Source organism: Serinus canaria, chromosome 4 (assembly GCF_022539315.1).
Source record: "Serinus canaria isolate serCan28SL12 chromosome 4, serCan2020, whole genome shotgun sequence".
Classification (NCBI taxonomy): domain Eukaryota; kingdom Metazoa; phylum Chordata; class Aves; order Passeriformes; family Fringillidae; genus Serinus; species Serinus canaria.
The window spans coordinates 11246955-11273874 of NC_066317.1; the positions used below are offsets into that span (position 1 = coordinate 11246955).

The 26920-nt window shown below is 37.8% G+C and overlaps 1 protein-coding gene across 1 annotated transcript in view; it reads right to left on the minus strand.

Moving 5' to 3' along the window:
- INPP4B (inositol polyphosphate-4-phosphatase type II B) overlaps positions 1–26920 on the minus strand; it is a 284613-nt gene that overhangs the window by 115431 nt on the left and 142262 nt on the right. The window contains 2 exon segments of the mRNA XM_018922414.3: positions 4580–4659; positions 7964–8014. Of these exon segments, the coding sequence (XP_018777959.2) occupies positions 4580–4659; positions 7964–8014 (131 nt within the window).

Here is a 26920-nt window from a genome sequence, read left to right on the forward strand (position 1 = left end):
TGCAGGTTCCAGCTATTTGTCATTCACCACCCCGGGATTTCTGCTCATCCCTGCTGTTACAGCCTGCTGCTTCTGAGGGTCCTGCTAGAGGCACCGAGATCAGCTGCCCCAGGGTTTTGTGGAGCAAAACCTCTCTTCATCCCTTCCCATCTCGGCCAAGCCGCCATTGCCACGTCCTCCCTGAGCCTGTGCCACAGCGCCCCCTGCAGCCACGTGGGGATCACCGCACCTGCCCTGCCCACCGGGAGCCACCAGCGCCCCTGCCGGCTGTGACCGGAACTGCCCCAGGGGGGAACGTGCCGCAGCCGAAAGGCTGGGACTGGGTTCTGCTTCTGTTTGTTACTAATGCCATAGTTGTTGTTGTTTGTTTGCTTTGTTACACACACTAGTAGAGAACTACTATTCCTATTGCCATATCTTTCCCTGAGAGCCCCTTAATTTCAAATTTCTAATAATTTGGAGGGAGGGGGTTTACATTCTCTAGTCCAAGAGAGGCTTCCTGCCTTCCCTAGCAGACACCTATCTCACCTATCTAAACCAAGACATCTGTGTAATTCATGACCTCCCTCCTAGTTCATCTTTGTTTAGTTCCACTGCTATGGAGCTGCTTGTCACAGAGGTCAAAGCATCACAGTGGTACTGACACCGCCCCAGTTTCACACTTACTTACACTTTCACACTTACATCTACTTACACTTTCATCAGTCTCTTAAGAGAAGTATGTCAGACAGATGCACCTTATTTTTGCAGAGGACACAAGACAGCACTACTGTCTTTCTTTTGCTGCTTCTTACAGGTAACTAAGTAAAAAACATATCAAAATTGCCCAAGCTAAAGAGGCCCTTCCTGTAAACACGCAAACTACCACCACAGGGAAAGGGGCTAATGGAAGTATTGATTGCTAGCTCTTTGCAAAAAGCCATAGAGCTCAACTAAGGAAAAAAAAAAAAAAAAACCAAAACAAAACCCCTTTCTTAACAAAAAGACATGGTAAAAGATCTTCTAAACCAAAGTTAAAAATTAAATCTTCTAAAAAAAAATCAGCTTTTATTACTAAATTAGCAGCCCATATACCTAGCTCTTATTTAGAAAGAAAAAAAACGCATGATTTTATTTTTTTAATCAGACACACTACATCATATAATCAATATTAAGAAATATTCTCTGTCACCGACATGTTTTATGAAAAATCCTTTCCTTAGGATTTTTCCCCTCCTGAGAAGCTGAGAGGCCTCAGGAACAAACTGTAAACAATTCTTATCTGCTGCTGTAGAATGCAACAGAGGAAATCTCTGACTGGCCCCGTCAAGCTGTTTGCAATTAAGAGCCAATGACAGTTCACCTGTCCAGCCAGTCTCGGTCTGGGAGAAGACCTTTGTTTAGAGATTCCTTTTCTATTCTTAGCTGAGCCTTGTAGTGAAATCCTTCTCTCTATTCTTTTAGTATAGTTTTTATATATTATCTATCATATAATAATAAATCAAGCCTTCTGAAACATGGAGTCAACTTTCTCGTCTCTTCCCTCATCCTGGGACCCCTGAGAACGAGGTAACAATTCTCCTACTGAGAAATACTTTTGTTGCATTCAACAGCTCTTTTTATGTCATTCATCATCACAACTGTATGAGAAAGCTGGAAGCAAGTGACATTGCATTATCATCACAAAATGAAACATGCAAGTCTATAGAAAGCATCTCTCTTCTTATAAATTCCATATTGGAAACTGCAATTGCAAATCTCTAGTAACTAAATTCCTCTGCCAACATCTGTTGCGTACACTGAAGTAATTCTAGAAATGAACCTTTTTGTGTTTTGATGATTAGCTACATGCGCAGAGATCTACCAGAAACACTCAGCCACCAGTTTAGGGCCCCTTTATGAAGAAAGGACAATCAAAATAAAAACTTCTGCAGAGGTTTTGTAACTTGTGTCCCTAATCACTATTAGGGAAAAGTAGAGCACAATGTGTCAACAGTAAGAACTTGTAGACACATGCCAGCTCTCCACAAAATAACAAAAAAATACAAGAATGTTCCTTTGAAAACATTTTTATATTGTTGCATGGTACTTTAGAAAAACAATGGAAAGACATAGCTAAAAAAATCATAAAACAAAAAGAAAACGCAGTTAAAAATTAACGAGATTTTTTAATTACACCAATCTTTAGGGGGCACACCACAGAGCTATTTCCAGGTCCTTAAATCCCTGCCTTAAATCTAACAAAGGAGTATCTCAATCACAGGCATGCCCTGATAAACTCCTATCCAAAGAATATCAACAAGAATTAAATAGAATTTCATGCTCTGACAAGCCCCTTGATATATCCTCTATCCTCCTGAGATGTACTAATACCACAGGGTGATTAGACGAATGCAAGCTTAAATTAGGAGACTCCTCTGGTTAAACTGCCATCAAAGAAATGTGAATAATTTCTACTGACTTTCTGCTGCTGAATAGTCATAATCAGAAAACAATCCCATTTTTGAAAGGTTAGGATATTTTTCTTGAAAAAATATCTAACTGACTAAGCTGTACCATTTAATGAGTCTGCAAATTAATTTAATTGGTATAGTTGTCTTTTAGTGTTAGCTGAACAAAGAGGACAACCAAGACTAAAAATATTAATTAAAACCAATTTTTCATCTATTACTTATGAGTTTTCCATCTTAAATTTTTGATTATAATTTGTATGGCTGAGATACAAAATATTTATTCTGAAACGGAAGCTTTCCATTCTGTCAATTACTGTGCCACCTGTTGGGAGGCAATCTTTCAGATCAAATTTTCAATATGTCAGTTAGGGAAGCAAAATTTATCCCAAAGAGCTAAAGACAATTTGAATTCCTGTAAGAATAGATTCTTACAATCACTAAGCTGGAATTCATTTACCTAGCCATCGATTCCCATAGGGAACAGTCAGTTCACATTTTATCTAATTGATTTTTTTTTTTTTTTTTTGTTAGACAAAGTTATCATCTTCTCAGATGTGGCATTTTCTGTTTGGGAGAAATTAAAATGAAAGTATTTTGTGAAGTTTGCCCTGCAAACTACACACTCATATACAACTACTATTGTTGAAATAGGAAAGCAGGTGCCAAAATGTTTCCATGCAAGAAGTTTCCATTCCTAAAAAATGTCTGAATGGGTCATACTTTGTTCCTTAAACCACATTAAGGCTGTCTTCCTGTGCTCAGGTTATCAAATGTAACTCAGCTTTCTCACAGCACCTATGTACAACATTGCAGGCACAACATGTCCCGGTGTCTCAGTTCTCCCAGTCACAGCTTTTTTCCTCCCAAAATGTTAGCTTTGCAAACTCATGGAGTTTGAGCAGTAGCTCTGTGAAGTTTAAGTGTACCTTGCCAGTAATCCCAAATAAGCCTCCACTGTACTTGCAAAAATCAGCTCAACAAAATCCCTGTACTATATAAAGTCCAATTAATTTATTCTGAAAATCACTGTCTAAAAGGTTGCCCCTCACCTTCAAAGGTTTTGATTAGTATCTTCATTTACCTTAAGCCATGCAAGACAGTATCAGGGGTGATAAATGATTTTTTTTCCTTCAGCGCACAGCTTTAAGATGTATCTACTCAGCCCAGCCCTAGGTTTTGAACATTGTTGCTGACCCTTCTGCAGCTCTGTACCCCGTCACTGATTAGAGCTGTATGTCACACCCCCTTACAATTTCAGTATGGCTGCATATAACAATGAATTTAGGAGACCGCAAGCAATTTCACATGGGAGACACCTTCAATAATTAGGACCACCTTCTTTAAACATGCTTAGAAAAACCTGTACACTTCTAATTCTTTAAACCATATACACCAAACAAAACTGAGAATCTTATCCTTCTTTCTAAAGGAAACTTTGAATGAATATTCCCTATGCCAAGTTCCCTGCAATTCTTCCATAGGTTATCATAGTATAAAATTACCTTTTCTAATCTGGCACCTGGGAAGCTCCAGGTTATAGGGTTGATATTTCATTTTGGTGTTTAATTTTGAATTTGTACATGGCAGAATTAGAAGCACTTCAAGTTGTCATCTAATATACTTGATGGAACATGGAGTTTAAAACACAGTCAAATAGCAACCATGGCATTGTATAGGCTGGAAAAGACCTTTAAGAGCATTGAGTCCAATGGCCAAAGCCACCATTAAACCATGTTTCTCAGGGCCACATCTATATGTCTTATAAATAGCTCCATGGGTGGTGACCCCCCTCTTCCCTGGGCAGCCTGCTCCAGTGCTTAATAGCCCTGGCATGTGAAAAATTCTTTTCATGATATCCAATCTAAACCTCACCTGGTGTAACTTGGGGCCATTTTCACTTGTCCTCTTACTTGCTACCTCTTGGGAGAAGAGCCCAACCTGCATTTCACAACACCTCCTTTCAGTTAATTGTAGAGGCTTCACTGAGCCTCCTTTTCTCCAGGATAAACACTGCCAGCTCCCTCAGCCATTCCTCACCTGACTAGGGCTGCAGACCCTTCCCTACCTTTGTTGCCATTCTTTGGATAAGAAATGCCAAGGGTTAGTAATTAGAAAAACCATGATTTAGAAGAGAGGGAAGCACTTACCTGAGGGTAAGGGTCAACGGTTGCTCCTTTGACTTTACCAGATCTCCTACTCTAAAAGTTGCACAGCCCAGGAAGCTTCGCTACAAATCAAAGCAGAAAGAAAAGATAACATATTCATTCATTTTTATTACTTCTTTTGGTCTCACACTTGAAAATCTTTCTTTGCTACCTAGAAAAATATTTCATTTCAATGTAACAGTTTGGTACTTAATCCACTAGAAATTTTTTAGTGCAGCACGATTGTAAGTAAATTGTTAAAAACCTTTGTTTTATGGGCAGGAACCTTTCTCTTTTCCATTAAGAACAGTCTAACAACCTGAAAAAATAACAGGTTGTAAGATGTATAGCCACAGGATGATTTTCATTCAGTACAAGTATTTCCATTTCGCATCTATTTCTTCCTATTTTTCCAGCTTCTGGATTACAAGAAGTGCTAAGTTTTCAGTGTTTTACCAAAGCTGTTCTTAATATGTTTTTCCTCAAGCCATTGGCACTACCATCCATGTATTCCAAATATGAATGCATATACTAGGAAGGTATTCTTAAACTGAGTTCAGAACAAGTTTATTAATAGAAATGTTATATTTTTCTAGTCCTTGGCAATGTTTTAAATAGTGTTTTCCTCTATTTCCATTGTAAGGTGAACCTATTTACTGCATTAAAATTGCAGAGAAATGTGGTAACGCAACTAGAATGCCTAAAGTTAAATTAAGCTACACCACTATAACTTTTTCTTCTATAAAAATCAGTCTTCTCACATAAAAAAAGTACAAAGAGGAAAAAGGGTTAAATCTTCTTTTGCACTTTGGCTATTCATTAACCTCTTTTCATATCCTGTTCCACATTGCTAAAATTCCATTTTGTCAACTTGGCCAGCAGTAGTATTCTTGCCTTGGGAACAGTGAGCAAGAAACTAACAGCCTACAGCCATCTTCTATTAATTTATCTTTCAAATATACAACACACTATTACTTGCTCTAAATAAATTGTAAGAAGATCATGACATTGTGTTTAATTTTTAGCAATAAAGCAATAAGAAGGACACAAAGTTTGGTTTTTATTACATAACGCTAAGTTTACTGTTGGAATGGAAAATTCGAATTTCAGCCTAAATTATATACATTCTTGGAAATACAAATCAAAGAATCAAGTTGCTCTGAGTCAATAGAGGCTGCCTATAGAGAGAAATGTTCTCTTCAAGGAAAACAGAAAAGAATTTGTCACTGCTGAGAAGAGTAACTTCCTCTGGTAAAAAAAAAAACAAACTTCAGCCTGCTTTCTTTCAGGAAAGCCAGCAAGATGTTGAGTGTTTGAATGCAAACAATAATGCTCTACACTAAGATAAGTTTTCTTCCATATACAATGTACAGTTCAAAAACCAATTCTAAAATTAGGCAAGCACCAACACTGCAGTTAGTAAACTGCAAACTGCAGGTCTGCAGTTTAGTTAACTGAATCATGAGTTATGTCTTGTTCCCATCAATGGCACAGGCTTAGATTTCCTAAGCAGCATGTAAGCAGCAAAGAAAAAAAGACACAAGTTGAGAGTCTGGGGAAGGCTGGAAAACCATTGGATTTGGGAAGTGATGAACATGAAGAAAGGAAGAAAAATAAAACAGCCACACAAGCAAAGATCACAGTTTTCAGTGCCAAAATGAAAAGCACTTCTACAAAAAAGACATCCAGGTGCAACGCATGGTGATGCACAGCCTTGCCAGAGTGAACACGCATGTGGTTCTGTCTTCCTTTAGATGAGTCAACATGAGAGTGTTTCTGCACTAAAACTCTGTGGTCACACATTTAGCCCAGATTATTTATCCTCTTCCAAGAGCATATCCTTCTTCATACTGTAAGAACACATTCCACAGCACTGTGTCTCTATGGCAGGCTTTATTCTGGCATTTCATGACATTTGAGTGTTTGTATTAGAAACCTGACCATTTGGAAAGGGGAAGAGGGGTACTTGGAATGAAACTGATATAAGGTTTGGTCACTTGGGGCTTCTTTCTGCAGCAAAATAGAACCATAAATATACTTAAGAATTCTAAGTCAGAATCCTCAAATGACCAAGGACCAGGGCCAAGAGACAACTACACTACTCTCTCATAAAGTCAAAGAGCTTTGGTCATTGTACCCACTAAACATGCCTGAGCATCAGATCTACTTCTCCTATGTCATGAAATTAAAGGCGAATGATTTTATTGCCTTAAAATGTTCTACTTAGTTCTCTGTTTCATATTTTTACGCTTAGTTAGAAAAAAATAAATTCTTTGCTTGACAACTCAGAGCTATGTGCAAAATCAAATAAAATTTTAAATGATCCCATGACCCAAATTAAGAGAGTTATGCTAATGTTCAAGGGGTCCAATATCAAACTGGAGAATACTTTTTCTATACTGACTTAGATACCAACAGTCCACCTTGGGGCCTGAACTGGCAGTCTACAATTAACTTTGCCCACATGACTTGAAAAGTAGGCTTTAAACAAAATTACTGCTGTAATGCTAATTGCAGAGTAACATTCCTTTGGAATTTTGCTAGTGTTCTAGACAAAACAATAAATCTTAAGATACGTGCCTTGAGTAGTTTGATGAATAATCTCAGCTAGTCAAAGAGGAAAGTCTCTATAATAGCTATATGGAAAGCTAAAACACATTGATTATTTCACTAAGATTGACCTTGCTGCCAAGCTACAGGTTTTTCAAACACTAGCTGAAGTCTTGAAAACTATGCCAAGGAAGCCCTGGTAAGGCAGAAAAGTCAACACCTTAGGCTAAAAAATTTAAACCCCCAGGTATTTTACATGTTTGCAGACAGATCTGATGCCTGCACCAGGTGGCCTTTGTTCTTTTATTCAGCTGTAGCAGGACCAACCTTTCCCACTCCCACCAAGTGTCCATATTATCTGGGAGGTTTTAGTCCTTTCAGAAAATTACTTCCCAATATCTTTGTCAAATGCTCTGTAGATCTGCACATAAAAATGAGTCCTCTATCTGTTGCCAGTTTAACTTCTGACAACACAAAAGGCAACTCCTGCTGCAGAATGTTTGATACCATGCACATGAAGACCAGAAGGTGACAGCCTAGGCTTCTTGAGGCAATGACATTCCAAACTCTCAATCTCATCCAGATTGCTTGTATGATATTAGCAAGAACTTTATGTGGCTGTGCTTGTCTCAGGATCGCTTCAGTTAAAAAAGATTTTCAAAAATATGTGAATGGGATTGCATCAATCCATGAGACTACCACTCCTGCCTTGATTGTTTTATTCATCTAACCAAAACTTTTGCTATTAAAAAAGCTTTTCAGCTCCTGTTGAGCACTGAGTGTTTGTGCCTGCAAATGAGATGAAAAAAAAATCAATTATTGAAAATAATCACTTACCCCAACATCTGTTCTTGGTTCCTTGTGATCAGGTAGGACACTGGTGCAGACCTGAGAGAAGAGAAGCGAAAAAAAAGGCAAGAAATCATTTTATTTTTTGTTGCTGCTTTCCAATTAGAATGAAAGAAGTGCTCATGCCTTTCTTTCCTCATATTTTTGATATTTTGGAGATAAATTTAAATGCAGCTATATATGTATATATAATTTATAACAACTAGTAATTTAAGCATAATATTTGCTGGATCTTGTAAAAAAAGTCTCTTACCACTGTTCTTTTATAATTTTGAACTTTCCTGGGTCTCTAAAGGGGGAAAAGCTGTGTTCAGTTGCTCTTTTTTAAAAGGAGTTTTTTTTGCTGTAACTTGAGTGACAGAATACTTTATCTAGAGGTGTTATCTGAAAACAAAATTTTCAGCCTCCAGTGAAAGAGCACAGTACATCGAGAAGTATTTTTTCCAAGTAAGTACTTCCCTTTGCCAGCTGATCTGCAGCAGAAATCCTGACTCCCAGTCTCAGTGTATGACCCTGCCTCCATCAGACACTTGCTAAGCATCTCTGAGGTGAGAGATATTTGGAGGCATTCAGAGAAGGAAAGCCTCCATATTCTCCCCTACATGGGACCTCCTGTTGTCCCCGTATTTTCTGCAAGGTGGAGCTACCGCTGTACTCAACTGCTTTCATTTTGCAAGAGCAAGTATGGGATAATCTGACTTCCTTTTCTGTATTTCCCAAAATATAGTACAGGTTGGTGTGTGGGTGTGTCTTCAGTGTCTTTATAATTTTATTGTTGAGTGGTGGTTGAGAACACACAACTGATTAAACAGCAAAAATTAGATAGAAAATGTAAAAGAAAACCTCTGTGACATCCCTGATGGTCTGCCTGGGCCAAAACCAGCCCTTTGGATAATTTGCTGTTAAAAGCAATGCACAAAGGAGAATACAATGAGCATGCACATATATTTTATTACCTACCCTATATAACAGATATTCATTCCCCAAGAACAAACTTTTAGCTTGATTTCAAAGTAAAACTCAAACTCATTTTGCAAATCTCTCTACAAAAGACTAATTTTTTTTTCCATGCCCTCAAATGTGACCCTCAATTCTTCTATTCTAGCAGCAACTTAGTACACAAAAAGAAACACTCCTTTAATGCAAAGATAATTTAATTGTCTGTTATTCTAAATACGTGTTGTTATAAAGCACCAATATAAGGGCTACCAAAAAGACTTGACAAAGCAGAACCACAGCTTTTCTCAGTCAGCTCTTATCCCTTGATTTCCTACAGAGAGAACATTGTTTTTCCCACAAAAGCCTGAACATAGTAAAATATGCTAAATTAATTTAGTAAGAGACAGCATACTTTAGAAATCTGTGGGAGTCCTCGTATGGATGCAATTTTACATTTAGATTTTCCACACTAATACATTAGCAACTCCAAAGCATTTGGCGATCTACAGAAGACTAGCATAAAATGTTCAATACTGATATTTATATTTAAAATTAACCTTTAAATGCTTCCAGCCATGAATGAAAATGAAATTACTGACATTTTCTTGTTTGTGATACCCATCTTTCCCTTTTGAAGCTGAGGAAATAACTTAGAGCAATCTGTTTCTTAAAAGAAAGATGGAGTATCAACACCAGGCCAAAAATGCTGTGTCAATTTAAGATGCTAAAAAGCTGTTCTATGTGCCAGCCTCAAAGAAGTGACATCTGGCCCAACAAGAAGTGAGGTATTTTCTTCTTATTATTATTATGGCTATTTATTCAAGAGAAATAAACTAATAATGTAAGAATTAACATTTTTCTCCATCATTTACTTATGTATTTGTAACCCAACAGCTGTTCAGCAAATATTTTTTAAAGTGTAAATGTTTTTATATGATACTAAGTTGTACTTCACAGCAAGAGAAAGTTAAAGTGTCTTTTACACATACTGAAATCAAGGAAATTCAACATTAATTTTGAATCAAAGAATATTAAATCCTTATTTTGCTGGATAAATATCAATTCAGAAGAACATATTTCAGTTTTTCTGACCCAACACAGGTGTGGAAAGCAATGTCAACACCTTACTAACCTAGAGTCCTCCATATAATAAAAGCATATTCCTGAATTTCAAATGGATTTAAAATACAGAAAAAATTTCTGTTGCATTTCGCAATACTTTTTGGTTCAGCTATGTTTGTTTGTTTTCATTTGGTTTTAACCCCTTTATAAACAGTAGCTGGGCAGCCAAATGTAACTCTGTCTTTGGTGGGATTGACATTAGGCTGTACCTCTCTTCTCCCCAAAATATATTTTGTTTGAAATTAAATCTAATGTCTTGATCCAAGTGGGTGCAAATATATGTAATTCTAGAAACAGTTTTACTATTTGACATTTATTAAAAGAGAAGCCACATATGCGTATGTAAATACATTCAAGGGTGGTACAGTCTGAACACTTTCAGGTTGTCTGTTGGTTCCGTTCCTGAACAAACTCTCTGAATGCTGCAATTATTGGGGTACCCAATAATTATGGGATGTTCACACAGGCCTCATTATAAACATAAAGTCAGCTCATAAAAACTTATAAAGCATAAGAAACAAGTCAGTTCTAGTCCCAGTTCACAAAATGGAAGATAAAAAAATGAAGATGAATACAAAGGATTTGGAAGGTCAAATATCCTCCCATTGCATTTCTTGATTGAACAAACTGCCACACTTTTTAAAACTGTGCCATAAATCAACTTTTCCCCACTGCCCCCATCTAGAACAACTACAAAATACACTAGGTTTTCCTGTGCAAAAACCTCTGACTGGGGAGTTCATTTACAACTGGGGTAAGACCATGCTTCCCTGGAATAGCACACACTACTGCTTTACCACCCCAGGCAAGAAGAGATCACAAAGGCATGCAAGAAAGGCAGCTTGTGACCTAGACTAAATGCAACAAAGTTTGTGACATTTATCCATTCCTGTAATTTTGCTTGTAGAATAATACAGTTACCTTTTTACACCACTGTGGAGGCCTATGAACCTACTGGGAAAAGGGCAGTGGCAATGCCCTGGAGGCATGCACCATAGGCTGCGGGCATCCCCCATAGGTTAGGGAGAGACAGAAGGCTCCTGCCATGGTGCACTGCAGCACTATGCCAATTTACCCCAGTTCTGTATTCCCCATTGGCCGTCCCTACCCCTTTTACCCTTATATGGTCTTGTTCTAGAATGTTCCCTACTCCCCAGTGTTTCCCCATTGGTTAATGCAATCCTGCCTGTCCACCCTGGCACTGCCTATTGGCTCCTGCTCTTTGTACTGCACCTATGCCCTCGGCTGATTGGCCCTGATGCTTTGCTCCACCCTCTCCTTTGCATGCTTATACCCTGGACCCTCCACTGTCCGTTGTCTTCTGCCCCTGAACCCCTTCAGTGCTGGACCCTAATAAACTCTCACTGGAACCCCATACACAGGATCCTCCCAGCTCACCTGCCTGCTAGCTGTGGAGTGCTTGAGCGCATCAATGTCATGTGCCTGCCCAAATGTTCTCCCTCTGAGGACACTTGCAGCACCAACCACCTCGCCTTGTCGCTACACACCACAGCTTGTTGAACCAGGAAGAACACGAGTGGACAACAGTGGGCACTCATGATACGCTTACTTTTCTTTAAATCTCATACAGAACAATATGCAATGAGTAACGCATTTGTCACAGACACATTATCAAACTTCTCTAAGCATAGATGCTAAATTCAGCTTTAATGAACTGTCCTTTAGTAGAAGACAGTTTTGTGTGATTAAAAGGAACATTTTTTTCAGTCATTTGCAGCACTCTGAGCCACATTCTCACACACTGTCAAAGTACAGAAGATTTATTCACTATCATTACCGAATCTTTTGTGCCTGCCTTTAATTAAAGCTTTTGCATTTCAGTTGACAATCAAAGGCCATGTTCAGAATGCACTCAAATTTCATAAACAAATAATGCTAGATCCTTCTCTTGGTTACTGTGGATTTATTTCATCAAATCAACAGAGGCTTCCAGAAACTTCCCAGGACTCACTGCTGTTGGCTGCTCAAATGCACTCTTCTGTCATCATTGCTATACACTCCTGGCATCTCACAATAACTAAGTACACGCATCAGGCAAGGCTAGGCCAGGCAAGACAAAAGACACTACTGAAAGCAGTTGCTGAAAAATTTATTTGCACTCCTTCAATGAAGCACCTTCCAGGAAAGCATTCCCAACTTCGGTAAAACTGAAGTCATATGGGAACACAACATGCACATGCATTAACCTTGAGGTGCTCTGGGATGGTGATCATCGGCACCTTTCTGCTCCCACAGGGAAAAGAACACTGAACTCTGCTAACACAGCTATGCAGCTTCACAGACAGCTGCTACAGGCAGTCAGCCCCACCATCACCTCCACCGCCTTCCTGCCAGCCAGCCAACATCACCCATTAGAGTCAAGGAGTTATGATTTCTTGGAATTTTTAGTCAAAGAAATTGCAGCTTCCTGTAATTGTGCTGGGTGAGCTGAAAATGCCAAAATTGTTACGGGGTTCTTCAACAACATCAATCAGCTTTTATAGGACAGAACTCATTCCAGTATATACAGCAAATTAATTTTTGAAAGAAGATATTTTATATTTACCAGCTATTTATTTTCATCATATAGATTAACAATTTGCTAAATAGATCTGATGCAAGAGTGGGGCAGGAGCTGGATTTTGCTCTAGCTCTGGTCCAGGTGGTTTTCCAGATGCCTTCTGTCCCTTCGCTGTCACCAGAACTGATGCCTTGTGAAGGCTGACCTAGAACAGAGGCTAGACAGAGTTAAAGAATAAAGCAGGTATTTATTAAAAGGCCTCAATGGATCCACCTTGGGCAGCACAAGAGCCCAGCCAGGGCTACACCCAAGATGAACCCAAAATGGTCACAAAATGGATGACTGGTCACAAGGTCTCTTGCTTTTGTAAGTTCTAGTCCATTAGCATATTGGGAAGAGAGCTTACTATCCCCTAATATGAAGCTCAGAACTACACATTAAAGCAGTACAGAATCTGAAAAATTTAAAAGCTAAAACCTGAGGCATCATTTAAATCAACATATTGTAGTCAGCAAAGTAAAACACTTCCATCAATACTTTGTTGGATAAGTGCTTATTGAATGGAGAACAATACCAATACAGTAATTTCCAAACCTTCAGTGCACAATTATTTCCAACAGTCCATATAAAACAAAAGAGAAAATCTTTTTCCAGTGAACATGCACATGGCATTGCGGGATTTACAGTTCCAATGGAAAAGCTGATAGGCAGAGAAACTAATAAATATTAAAACTTAATTAAAGATGAAAACTAATGAAGGGAATATAAGCTCTATCAAATTACTGCAACATTTTATAATAACTATATGATTTTATTATATATTAATTAAATTTAAACTTACAAAATATTTATATAGATATATTTCCTACTACAGATAGTAGGAAAAATATGTATGCCCCTATTACTTGCTGTATAGCAACTGACAGTTTCATCTGTTTACTTATCTGAAAAGGTCAAACAGAAGGACAGGACTATCTACATCCTTTCCATAGGCAGTGTTTGAATGTGACTCTTTTGCAGAGTGTGGAGTCAAGACCATTCATTTGTGCAGAACTGACACTGTGTGCTACCTCCAGGTACACTCCTCAAGATGTAATGTGAGGATAATAGAAAATACATCTCAGTCTCTATGAATCTTCATAAATTGCTTTTCTTTCAGATATATCTACAACTCAGTATCTTTCTCTGTGTAGACTGCATCTTTGTGTGCTTTCTTGAAAACACATGGCACAAGAGAAGAATCACATGATCCCCCAAGCAAAGACTGAGGTTAACAGAATTTAACAGCTTATGTAGGTATGTAACTTGGTGTATGAATAATGAGCAGAAAACCACAAAATATTGAGTGTTTGATTAGAAATACAGTTTTGTTTGTCTATTTTTATGGCTTGGGCATTTGATCAGAATTGCCTAAGAAAACATCACAGTCCAAAGAGAGCAGATTACTTAGGAACTCTCTCTGTACTAAGCACACCACAAAAAACATACCAACTCTGCAGCATCCACATGGAAGCTGAAACTTCAAGTGACAGGAAAGAGCTACATATTATGAGTGCTTTGGGGCATGCAGCACAAAGTCAGATCTGATCCAGCAAAGCTTTTTAACTCAGCGTAATTGCCAGCCGTGGTAGAGCTGCACCACTTTGCACTGTGCCTCAATGCAAAATGACACCAGCCCTATCCATACAAGTGCCCAGTGTAGCTCAGATTCCAAGCGGAAGTTACATAGTGGGGACAACAGTGCTCAGCTTGGTATAGATCAGAGCTTTAGCTGCTGGCACTTGGTCTGCAGATCACCAAACAAAACTAACATGTGCAAAGAGGAAAAAAAAGGCAGCTCCTGTTATTGGCCTTTCCCCCACAAAGCATTAAGATCACACACAGAGCTTGTTTCTCAGTACAGTGCAAAAAGACCTGAAAATCACAGAGCTGAAAAACACCTCTTTGTAGCACACTTGTAACCACCTACCCATTTTTAGGTCTATTCTATTCCACAGTTTTTTACTTTCATATAGTAAATAAATAATCCATGAAGGCAAAGTCTTAAGATTGATTTATCTCATGTAGTTATTGGAAATAAGAAAAAGCTGTCAAATCTAGCCATATAAATTTAAATAATCTTTATTATGTTTTAGTGAAAAAAATGGAAGGAAGAAAGAGTTTATTTACCTTCTTAACATAGCACACAGCGTGAGCACTGGATTCAACTTTTTTAACCAATTTGAAACAGCTTTTTTTCTACAGAGAAAGCTCTGTCATGCAAGGTTATGCAACAGATTAAAAGTGACAAAGAGAATTGGCCTCTATAAATTAGATATAATTAACATTTGAGTCTTAGCATCATGAAAAATACATGTTCTGCTACTCGCAATTAATGTGCTCTTTATTGAAATTTGGGGTGCATATACTCTGCCAGTAGCAGCTGCTGTAGAACATTGCTTTTTGGGGAGGGGAAACTGCTGCACCCAGTTAAACCTTCTTGTGTTCCATGATGAGCTCATCATCATTCCCCTCCTGAACAGCTCCAAGTAAAACCCAGACTTTGCACAGTGCCTCCAGTGCACACTGCTCCCATGAAGGAACATGCACAGGCGATGGCTTAGGCATTGCAGGGCCTCAAATACAGCTGCAAAGTGTATAACTGTGACAGGGAAGGCACAGACTCACCCACCCCAGTCCCCCACAGCAATGAGTACTGACTGACACAGACAGCAGCATGTTGCTGTTTATCAGTCAACCTATTGTGGTTTTTTCCTAAGCAGTCTCATTTTTGCAATCAATGACCACTGGTAGCAAGCTAATGAGCTACAGGCTTTTGCTGCCATCTTTCAGCCTTTTTTGAACAAAGCCCAGTGATGCAAAGTAGCCTTCTAAAGTCTTAATAGGTACTGAATATTCTAGGTATTTGGTCATTTATAATTTTAATGAAATATAATATATAAAATCACATTTAAGTCTGTAGCTGTTACAATCAGCCAGTTAGCCTTACCTCCTCCCCATAATAATTTCCAGGAATGATCCCTTTAAAATCTGTTTTATACTGGGAACAATCTTCAAAATTTGAAGAGTAAAAATACCCTTCAAATTACTTGTGATGTCTCCTCTTCCCGGCTTTCTTCAACTGAGAAATAAAATTCACAAAAGGCAAATTCTGGCTTCTGTCAGCAAGCTACAGATGGAACATTCCTAGGCCCTTTTGGCTCTTCATTTACATGGACCAGCCAATGGGGACTTGTTACTTCTCAAATCCAAATACCTCAGGCTAGTTACCGCAATGCCACTATCCAAAAATCCCTGAGACAGACTCCATAATCCAAAAAAGGCAGCAGTTAATGTCAGCCAAAGAAATCCAGATGTTCTGACAAGTTATATCCCAAAGAATACTCACTCTAGAATGATGAAGAAAATAGGAGATAGGAATATATACATAGGGGGGTTTTATCATGCTTTTTCACCCTACTCCCCACACACCCAGCTGTGCACACTGCTTCAGCAAAACATGACTATCTGGCAATCTCTCAGTCTGTCTGTCTGAGCACCTTGCTCGCCTGAAGCAGCAAACTCCAACCTGAGTGTTCAAGTTGGAATTTCAGGGGAAAATGCCTTCCTAGAATGCAAGATTTCAGCATTGCTCACAGAGCCTGAGGCAGCTGGGTAGGAAGAGAAATAAAAAATAAATCTCATTCCCATATGAGTATCAGAGAACCTGTCCAAAAAACAATGCTAAAAAAGCCAAGAAAAGAACTGGTACTCTAATCATTTATTTCAGGGGAAACTTGAGAGGATGCAAGCCAAGGCTGGTAAAAAGCTCATAGAGTTGACTGATGAATACCCAGGTCAACTAAGTCTCGCTTCAGTGGATGGCAGACATGAATAAAAGCAAGTATTACTGGATTGATCAGATGAGCTCAATGGCATCCTAAAATTTCCAGAACATGATCTTCTGCCTCAAAATTTCAGCAAAATTTGAACTTTGATGGTGAATATCTAACAAAATAAACTGAAATCCCATATTTTGATTTACTGAATAAACAGTCTTTTTTGAGTATGCTAAAGTCTACGTTTCATAATTTGTATCTATTAAAAAGCTGCATTAAGAAAAAGTTGCATTAAGAAATTTTACTATAAATTAAACATAATGCCATTTCCACTGACAAACCAGTTACAAGAAACAAGATTTATATTAGCATCTTGTAGAGGTATTTCCAGCACTCCCAGTTCCTTAACAGATTGCAACATCTACTCAAGTGACAAAAGGTTATTCATGTATTAAACACGGAAAAAAATCTTGCTGCCTTAAACAAGTCCCGATCTTTCAAGACTCTACAGAAAATATCCCTGTCTTCTGACTCATGGCAGAAGCTGAAATGAAGAACTCAGAATTTAACTTGTTGGAGCAGTCACATACATCCCCAGTCCATGAACCTCCAAATTCCCTAGAGAAGCTGGTATTATCCATGTGCAAACACCTGAGTGCATTGCCAGCTGGGGGCCTTAAGTTCAATAATTTGAAAGAGTTATTTTTATGTGAGGTACCAAACTAACCAAATATCACCTCTCATAGAAGCAAAGAATGGTTTTAAGATCACCCCCAAAAAACACTGATTTTATCCCCCACTCCATGTTTTATGGTAACTTTTAAACATAAATTTTTAAGTTCTAAAGTGAATATTTTAGAGCAATTAAGCTCAGCCAGTCAGTCTTGACCTTTTAATTTCCCACTGGGTGTCTCCCACGGGGAATTCCAGCAGTGGATTTTCCCTGCACCTACTGCTACAGGCAGCTGCAGCAGTAGCATCACCAGGAAGAACTTTTGTGTCTGTGCTAGGTCTACAAGCAAAGCCATCCACCAGTAACCTGGACATCTGTGAGACATCGAGAGAGGCAGGGAAAGCTGCATATGAAAGAATATGACTGGAGCATACATTTTCTGACTAAACCCACTCCCCTCAAAATCCATCATAGGAATATGAAAAGCAACCAAGAGCATGGTATTTTCAGTAAAAAAAAAATACTACTAGCAACACACGATCAGATTCATCATCCAATGATCATTTTTAGATCATTTGTTTTAGTATTTTACTGTCACAGACACCATATAATAAACCTCCCCACCCATTTTTTAACTACACCTTGAAAGTATTTTGATTTCCTCTCCCTCCCTTCCGACTGGAAGGTCATTCAAAAAAATGATTGCAATAATAGTTCAGAGTAATTTCCTAATCTACAACCTGTCATTATTCATGGTGGGTTTATACTCCTTTGCTCTTCTGCCAACATAGTCTTTTAGATAAGTAATTATTTTCTGTTCCTCAAACTGGTCTCCTGATGAATTAATAAGAAAGGAATCATATGCCCTCTTGTACTTCATTTTGTTAGAATAATAAGCCAAGCTTTTCCAATACACTGTCATACAATAAGATCTCCCTTCCCCAGATCACATCATCTGCTCCAGTCCCATTCATCTTTCTTAAACACAAATGATCTAATTACTTCCAGCTTTCCAGCAGAGACCTAACCTGCATGTATGGAATAGAGTTCCCTGGATTCAGCTGGGAATCAGTTCTGTTTCCCTCTCTCTGCTGCATTAGATCCACTGCTCAGTTACACTTTGAACAACTAATTTACCAGTGTTTTCCTTCACACAATTTGTTTCTGACATATTAAGTATTTGTTCACCCAAAAAACTTTATGTTATTAGAAAAGCACAGAGACATGTACTGAGAGACTACTGTATTTCATCCTGTTGGTATTATTCCTGACTGCCTTGAAGTCAGTTCCAGGAGTAGTATCAGCTGGCAAACTCTTTTTTTTTAGGAGAACAAAGGGAAATTTCTGCACACACCAATTTTTTCTCTAACACATAGTAGCTGAAGGACTCTCACATAAATTTCCATAAAAGCAAAGAAAATTATATTTGCCAAGAAGGATTTTTCTTTTGTTCTTCTGACAATTTGTGATAATGTTTAAAACACAGTTGAGGCTGAGGTCTGGTGGTAGTATTACCTAATGGAAAGGAATTCACTTATCTTTTACAGAATTAGGGGTAAAACTGCTCATCATTTACTGTGGTAGAAGGCATAAATATATTTTAGACCGATGAGAGGGAGTACGTAAATATTTGGGGCTTCATACAAGCTATGTTTTCTTTGCCTTCATAGACAGGATCTATCTACTCACAAAAGTCTGTTTTAGCAAGATTATAGCTGCACTTCCATAGATAATGGCCCTTCCAACCTGTGGAACTGCAGTACTCTCATGAGAATTACTGTTATGTCCAGGGCTCCAACATGCTTCATCTGCTTTTCTAACAATCCACGCTTGAGGGGAGCAAGGAGTTTTCTCAGAAGAACCTCCGGAAGATCCTGGAAAAATAAATGTTGCCAGCTATCCAAATATAAACACTCCCAACTATCCAAATATAAATATTTCTAAAGCTATTGAAAAAGAAAAAATGTACAATTATTTTTTTTCATATGAGAAAGCATTTTTTCTTGGATTAAAACAGTTAAACCTGCATAGCAAGTATTAAATTCTTAAGTACACAAACACTAAAACCCATAACCTCCTGATCAGCCAACTTTTAAACATTCTTTGCCAGTGCTCTGCTCTTTGCTCCTTGTCTTCTGAGATGAGAAACTGAAAGGAGTTTTATTTTTTTTTTTCATCAAATAAATTCACTTCTGGCTTTCGAAGAAGTTTCAAGACAAATGTGTTATCTCTCCCACGATCTAAATTAGTTTCTGCTTTAAAGGAAGAAGGAGGTAGCACAGGAAACGAGTATCTCTGTGGGTCTATTTTACTATGCAGCAACATAAAAGAAACTTTGTACCTACAAGAGAGGGTAAAAAGCAGATTTCACATAGTACCTTCTATCTCCTGTAACAGAGAGAGGTTTATGTGAATAGCACTTCACTTTTTAATCAGTGATACTGTATTCATAATTACTTTCCCATTAGACACACATGATTTTGTTCTCAAAACCATTTCACAGGAAGACCAGTTTTCCTCACCTGAGTATTTGTCACTGTGCTTAACTGCCACATAAAGACAAACCCTTTTCCTCCTATAGATTGTGAATTTTACTTTTTTAAAATAATAACTGCAATCTGCAAGACATGGTAATCCCTCTCTACAAGCATGATCAAGCTCTTGCAGAGATGTTACTTAAAACCAAGTAAGTAATGAGCACCCTACTTTCAGATTGATAAGTAGGCTCAGTCACAGCTGCCTGAGCTAAGTAATTAAATTCTGATTCTTACTAAGCATAAGGTGTGAATAAAGACATTAGGTATATGTTTCTAAGCAATCATTTTGCTTCTTTCAGAATTAATGTTCTGAGGATGCAGAAAGATTCTAAGCCTCAGAGTAAGCCCCAAATATATTTAAATATTTTCACTACTTAGAAAAAAATAAAATAGACTTTTTTCTCAACCTGAAAAGTGGCCTTTTTTGGGGAGCTGTTTCAGTGATGCTTTTTCTGCAAATAAAAGGATCTGTTAGCAACAATGTTGTTGGCAAAGCTGCTTAGGTCTGAAATTTGACCACCACGCTTCTATTTCTAGAAATTACTTTAAGATTCTTTCTTCCTCTTATATTGCATCTTCTTATTTGGAAATTCAGCATGATATTGTTTTCTGGGAAAAAGAGGATCTGTTATTAGACATGCTGATGTAAGACGGAAACAGGCACTTTTGCTTGGCCATGTTTCCTTCAGGAACTAAAGAAAGCTTGTGCTTCTGAAAATTTCTGTGTTTTCTCCATCATACCTGGTCAACTAACAAAAGGCTACCTGCTCCTATGAACCCTTAGCTCACTCCCGAAGTGCCATAAGCAGTGTAAGAAAACAGACACTCTCTCTGTGGTATTCCCTGATGTTTAAAGCCAAGCCATATCCATTGTATCCCACCAGAAACAATTTCTGAGAGATATCCAAACACCAGCCACTACAGCTTATTGAATGAAGGAGCTACAACCAGCTGACAGAAAAGTTATGGCACAAACTCCAGTAATAGCATTGCTTCCTTAATATTTTACTTTTTTTTTTTTTCTCTCTTATAATGCTCAGGATATTTTTTCACTCTTACATCATTTGTTGCTCCCAGCAGTGTTCTGCTGAGATGACAGTGCTTGCTGAGTCACCGTGTATTTCCTTAACAAGTTACACAAAACAGGGTGGGATGCAGAGATTTCAAGTCAGCATTGTTTCTCAGGATATGCGCAAATTGACACCAGGAATGGGAGCAGAAGATTTTTAAACAGGCCAGTGTTTCAATGCCTCTGAACAAACTGCACTTTTAAAAAACACTCTTTCAGTAAACAGCCTTACCTAAAACCAGTCCACTCATTAGGAGTACGCCTGGTTTAGAGAAGTTCATTACGTTCTTTTTTATTTGAGTTCAGGTCTAGATATATCAGCTTCTGGAAGGCAGCTGCATTTTAAATCATTAACAGTTCCCTCCAATATCAAAACTGATATTAGAAATTCACTAGAAAATGAGCCTACAACAAGAGTAGGGGATGAAAAAAGCACATGCAGATTTCCATAGCAAGGATTTTATGTAACCTAAATTAGATGACAGAGTTGATTTCTGTCTAAATAAAGTGAAAGGAACAGATACATCTTGCCATAGGTGAATCTAAATTTACATTACTTCAAATGGGTCACTACAGAAAATGCAACATCTTGAGGAGGGACTTCTGAAAAACAGTGAGAGATTCTATCTGCTTAATAAACCACATAGTCTATGCTTTCAAAAATGTGTTGGTAGCCTTATGTATCATAAGGCCGTATGTCATCAGTTAGGTATCATAATTCAGCCAAATACAGAGCAGCCTCATTCCTTCCACATTCAGTAGAACCTCCTTCCCTGACAAAGGGAATCATTATTTGTAAAAGAAAAGCATTTTAACACATAATGATTGATATGAACGGTAGCTTTTCATGTGAAAATATGGTAATCTCTTCAGCTTGAGGACAGGTGGTGATATAGTACCCTCAATAGCACAGTATGCTCTGTGCTGGGAGGATAATGGTAGTTCTAGAAAATTAATGTTTGAAGGCCTCCCCTTCCACAACTCAGCTAAAAGGGAAAAAGATATATGCAACAAAGAAGAGCTTATATGTGAAATAATGTTGTATTCATAGAACATCGTCCAACTTATGCCATAAATTCTCCGTAAATTATTGCAGACCCACATTGCATCCAATATGACTATTATAGCAGAATCATAGAATCATCAGTGTTGGAAAAGCCCTCCAAAAGGAGTCCTCCAAACTCAATCACCTTGCAGATGGGTCCTTCTGACAAAAGTCAAAGCAAGACAAAACTCCATTATATAAAAATGCAATTATTTTTATCTAATTATTCGAGGAAACATTTCAAGATATGAACTAATTTAGCATGAATGCCAAAGGCCATGTGCCCAGTTTTATAATAAAACCCATTCAATTTCCAATGTTAAAAAAGCCATATCCAGCAGCTGACTTGTACAAGTTGATTCAGAATCAAGCCCACCAAAAATACAACCCAAAACCACCCACAAACACCCCCTACACACAGATTTATGACTTTTTATTTCTTATAATACACATAAACAGTCCAGGTCCTCATCTACAACAGTAACAGCCATATTGAAAAATGATAAACAAAATATGAGGATGTAACGAGGTCAGTGAACACTGAAGGTAGGTAGAGAGTGTAACCTTAAAGGGAGACAGCATCTGTTTTACACACATCATTTGAAACACCCTATATAAAGGTTTATCACATCTTTCTGAAGAGAGAAAAATCCCATTCTCACATATAGTCCCCAACTTGGTGATTATTTTGCACAGTACCAGTATCATCAGAATTATTTTGAAATTAATCCTGAGTCTTTTCTCCATCTTTAAAATTTCCATAAAGTTGGCCAAAATTAATTTTGTCATTTCTATCTCATTTCACAAAAGAAAGAATAACAAGGCTCAAAATGATTTTCAGTATTTGGACTAGCAAATGGAAAAAATATTTTTAAAATCTAAGAGGTTAATAATTTAACTTTAAAAAGAACCAAAACACCAGTAAAATCAAAATAAGTATTCCCATACACATTTGCTAGAATATGCTACAATTTCCTCTATTTGCACATAAATATTACACCATTAAAAACCATCTTTATTCAGAAGTACAAGAATGAAAATGAGCAGTTAAACCAAAGTATACCAATTGTTTATTTATTCACCTTCAATAGACATGGCCTAAAAGAGATTAATTGTTTTCTGTTGAGGTCTGTGATTTCATTAAGTCACTGCTTTGCTTTAAGCACTTAAGATTTTGAAATAATATCTAATTTAATACTGCTGCAAGAACCTTAACACCAAAGCTGTCAGCCCAGACCTCATCAGACAGCCATTAATAAAATGCTCTCTGCAGTCTGTATCTTTTGGTTTTGAAAATATCAGAGTGGAATAAAACCCACATTAATGATCTTCAGTAATCACTCCCTGCAATCTTCAGTAATCACTCCAAGTAATACATGCTTGGACTTTAAAGTACATATTTAAAAATAATAGATGAGCATTCTTTTAAAAGGGAGAACCAGCACTGATCTAAATTTCATGAGAGGCTTCAGCTCAAGATAATGTTAGGATTAACAAAGTGTGCATGACAGGTCTGATTTAAAGACTGCAGCTTAAAATTCTCCTCCTTCTACACAAATCTCATGGCACAGAAAGGCAGCAATTTATGTACCACTATCTACCACCACAACTTCTCCACAAACCTTTGAGCAATCCACAATTGCAAATACCTTGTGAGGGACAGTTTCAGGGCATGTGAAGGTCCCCAAAAATCCTAAGAATTCTCAAGGTTGTTCTGAGTTAATAATAATTCCCTTTTCCCTCATATATGCAAGAATATACCAACCAAGAGCCCTTGAATGAAACCCATGAAGAATGTTTTGCAAACACAAGAGTGACAGACTTTCAGACCTCTGCAGGAAGGCCAATTGTGTGAAATAGCAAGCTCAAAAGCTAGACATTTGTTGTTTTCTGATTGACATATATCTCATAAAAGCCATCCATGTCTATGTAAAACTAAATACCTTTATCCTAGAGAATGGAGGATCTAAGATGCTGGAGCCCATATTTTAATGCCCAGACATCAATTCTCTGCTCCGCATGTCCCTTCATTTCTGTCATGGTAATTTCTGTTTTCCCCCACCACAATTTAATTCAACGGTTTATTTATTTTTATACCGTGCATCTTTGTCCTTAGCACATAGCAATTCCTTCCCATGCTGCCAGAGTGTCATTCCTGAAGCAGCACCTCCCTTAATTCCTCACCATAACTCACAAGAAGACACAGAGAAGGGTATTTTCAGCCTCTGTCAGAGAGAAGTCAGACTCCACAATACGGAGAAAGCATCCAGACCCTTCTTTTCTTCAGAAGTCATGTGCCAACTGAGGTGTATTTTCTCCTGAGATATTTTTCTCCTGGAAGAGAGAATTATTTTTCTCCCTAACTATGAGCTGAACACAGTGATCTACAAAGCCCTCCTGAGGGAAGCTGTTATTTAACATCTCAACCTTGACAGCACTAGCATGGATCACGTCATAAGCATTTTTCCAGGATTTCTGGACTCCCATGATCAGAAACTTTTATTTGCTAGTAGGCCAAATTTCTACTCTTTTCCATTCTTCACTACCAAGAATTTAATAATAAAGTTTGCAGCAGAAGTTTCTTTTTCATATAAGTCATTATGAAGTTTTACCACTGGTGTATGCAACAAAAGTTAAATGAATTACTCTTTTTTATTTTATAGACATAAAAAGGAAACTTATGCAAAAAACTGCCTTCATTTTAAATAATTTCCATTTCCCCTTTTTAAGTTTTATTTGTGAACACAGCTGGTAGAAGCCTTGGGGAAAGGCACACTGCTGCTGAAGAACTACTTTTTGGTAGTCTCTTCCAAGTTTTTCCAAATGACAGAATCTATTTTTTTTCTAACTTCAGTTTCTACTTAGAAATACCAGTTATCAATAACATATATTCACAGAAATGTTCCAAAGACAACATTAAGAAGTAGCAGCTGGAAATGTCAGCATCATGATAAGTATCATTAGTCCTATGGCCAGAAAATTCCTGTTAATCCTTCGGGTTTGCCATGTAGATTGATGATCATTTTCCAGTCACACACTTCACTTGCCTACACACAAGATAGGTCCTGCCAGTACTACAGCCACCACCCACAATAAAAAAAATAAACTTCAGGAAAAAAAAAACCCACCAAAAAAGAAAACAAACAAAACAAAACAAAAAAACCCAAAACACACACACACACCCCCCACACCCCCCCCCACCCCCGCAAAAAAACCCCAAACAAAATAAAACAAAACAAAAACCCAAAGAAACAAACAAACAAACAAAAAAAACCCCTCAAATCCAAGTGAAGTCTGGAAGATTTTTTTTTTCTTGCTAAAATGTGATCTTTAAAATGACAAAGAATTATTCATGGTTTTAACCTTTTGTTCATCTACTGTGCTGTGGATGCTAAAGATCTCTCAAGGGCAGAGATACTATTCTTGTTCCATTTCACATAAGCACAGTCATCTGAGCAAACTACACTTTACAAGAAAGAAAATCTGTAGGCTGGCTGCCATTTTGTCTTGCATATTTCTCAGTAAAGATAAGCACCAGTGCCAAACTTCCTGAGCAGATGCTCAGTTTGCTTACAGCACTGCCTTCATATAGAAAAGCAACAACAAAAGCCACTTCCAGTTATGCAGTTCAATTGAATTAACAGCGGTATTTTTCCTCTCCCTTTTTTTCTTCCCTAAATTTCCCACATCCTGTGCGTATAATAAACAGTTCCAATACATTCTTTATAAATCCTTCTCTGTTGGCAACCCATGAATCATCTGGCAAAATAATTCCTCACGCCTGCAGGGCACAGATAAAGGCTGCCCTGTGGCACCGGGCCAGTATAGCACATTCACTTGTTCGAGACACTAGGAGTCGGCACGGTTACACTGAACCCAGAAAAGGGCTTTACTCTTTTCTGTATATATCTTTTTCTTTTTTGAGTAACCAGAAATCAAACAAGGCTCTATGCTTGACTTAGAGCAACCAGTTCATTGGTCACCAAGTTCACATCACAGAGGAAAGTCATCTCTGCTTTTCTAAACTCCCACATTCACAGCCTTTTTTATATTAAGGCCTTTACAAACTCCATCTGTAAAGTTTCAAATTCAAAATTATCAAAGTTCACATATATGTCTTTTAACTTTCTTTTAATACTCACCACAACATTGGCATGCATATTCCTGGGCGTGATATACCAGCATTTATAACAGGATTTCACAGAAATTTTTTCATGTACAAATATTTTCTGTACTTTAATACATGCCACTTTCCATGAGGAGACACACACATCAGACTGCACTAAGTGACTGCTCTGTAATCTACTCCTGACTTTTCTGCTCTTTACTTACAGAGAATAAGATCTGTTCTCTCCATGTATGAAAGAAAATTATTCATAAATGGCTTCGTGCTCCTGCAAATTTCAGCAATTCCTGTACAATAGATCAGGACAGCCTGACACCCACATTTCAAATTAAAAAAAAAATAATTAATCTCCACTTGTTTGCATATTAAAATAAGCAACACCACCATACTCAAAATAAGTGTAAACAAGCTGCAGTAAGTAGTCAGGGTGAAGCCCCCAGAGGCTGACTGGCAGCAAAGTAGGACAACACAAAATATTTCAGCAAAGGCTACACACAGTAACATTTAAATTAAAGGCAGGTCAGTTTGGTGTCTAAATGAAACGCCAGCTCAAATCACATTCCTGACCATCACACACAGTAATATTCCATGGAACTCTCACTCCAGTGTACCTGCTCTTGCAGAAAAAGGGTTAATAAACCAAGAAGCTATGGAAAAGCTTTGGATCCCTATTCATTTCAGGTAGACAGATGAACTCTAGTTACAAAAGCTTTAAAAGAAAAAATCTGTTCCTATTACCTTTATTGTTGTGTACCTATGTACCTTTGAGAAAGAAAAAGAATTTTAAAAGAAACACATTAAAGTTTTTTTTACTTGGTTTAGTTGTTCAGAAACTGTTTTAAATTATGGCACTCTTCCTCCATTCTGGTCAGAACTCTCCACACGAAAGAGTTAGGGGCCAAATTAGTAACTTTGCCTTCTCCCACAGCCCAAGACCTCCAGAGATACAACAAATTACTTATGAGGAATTAATCCGCAGAAAACTAAAACCAGTCCCCTGCATTAGTGATATTTTCACAAGGGGCATGAACAATGCTGATTCAGAACTCCTCACTGGAGTCAGAAAGTGCCTTTGGCAGTGGAATGCATGCTGGT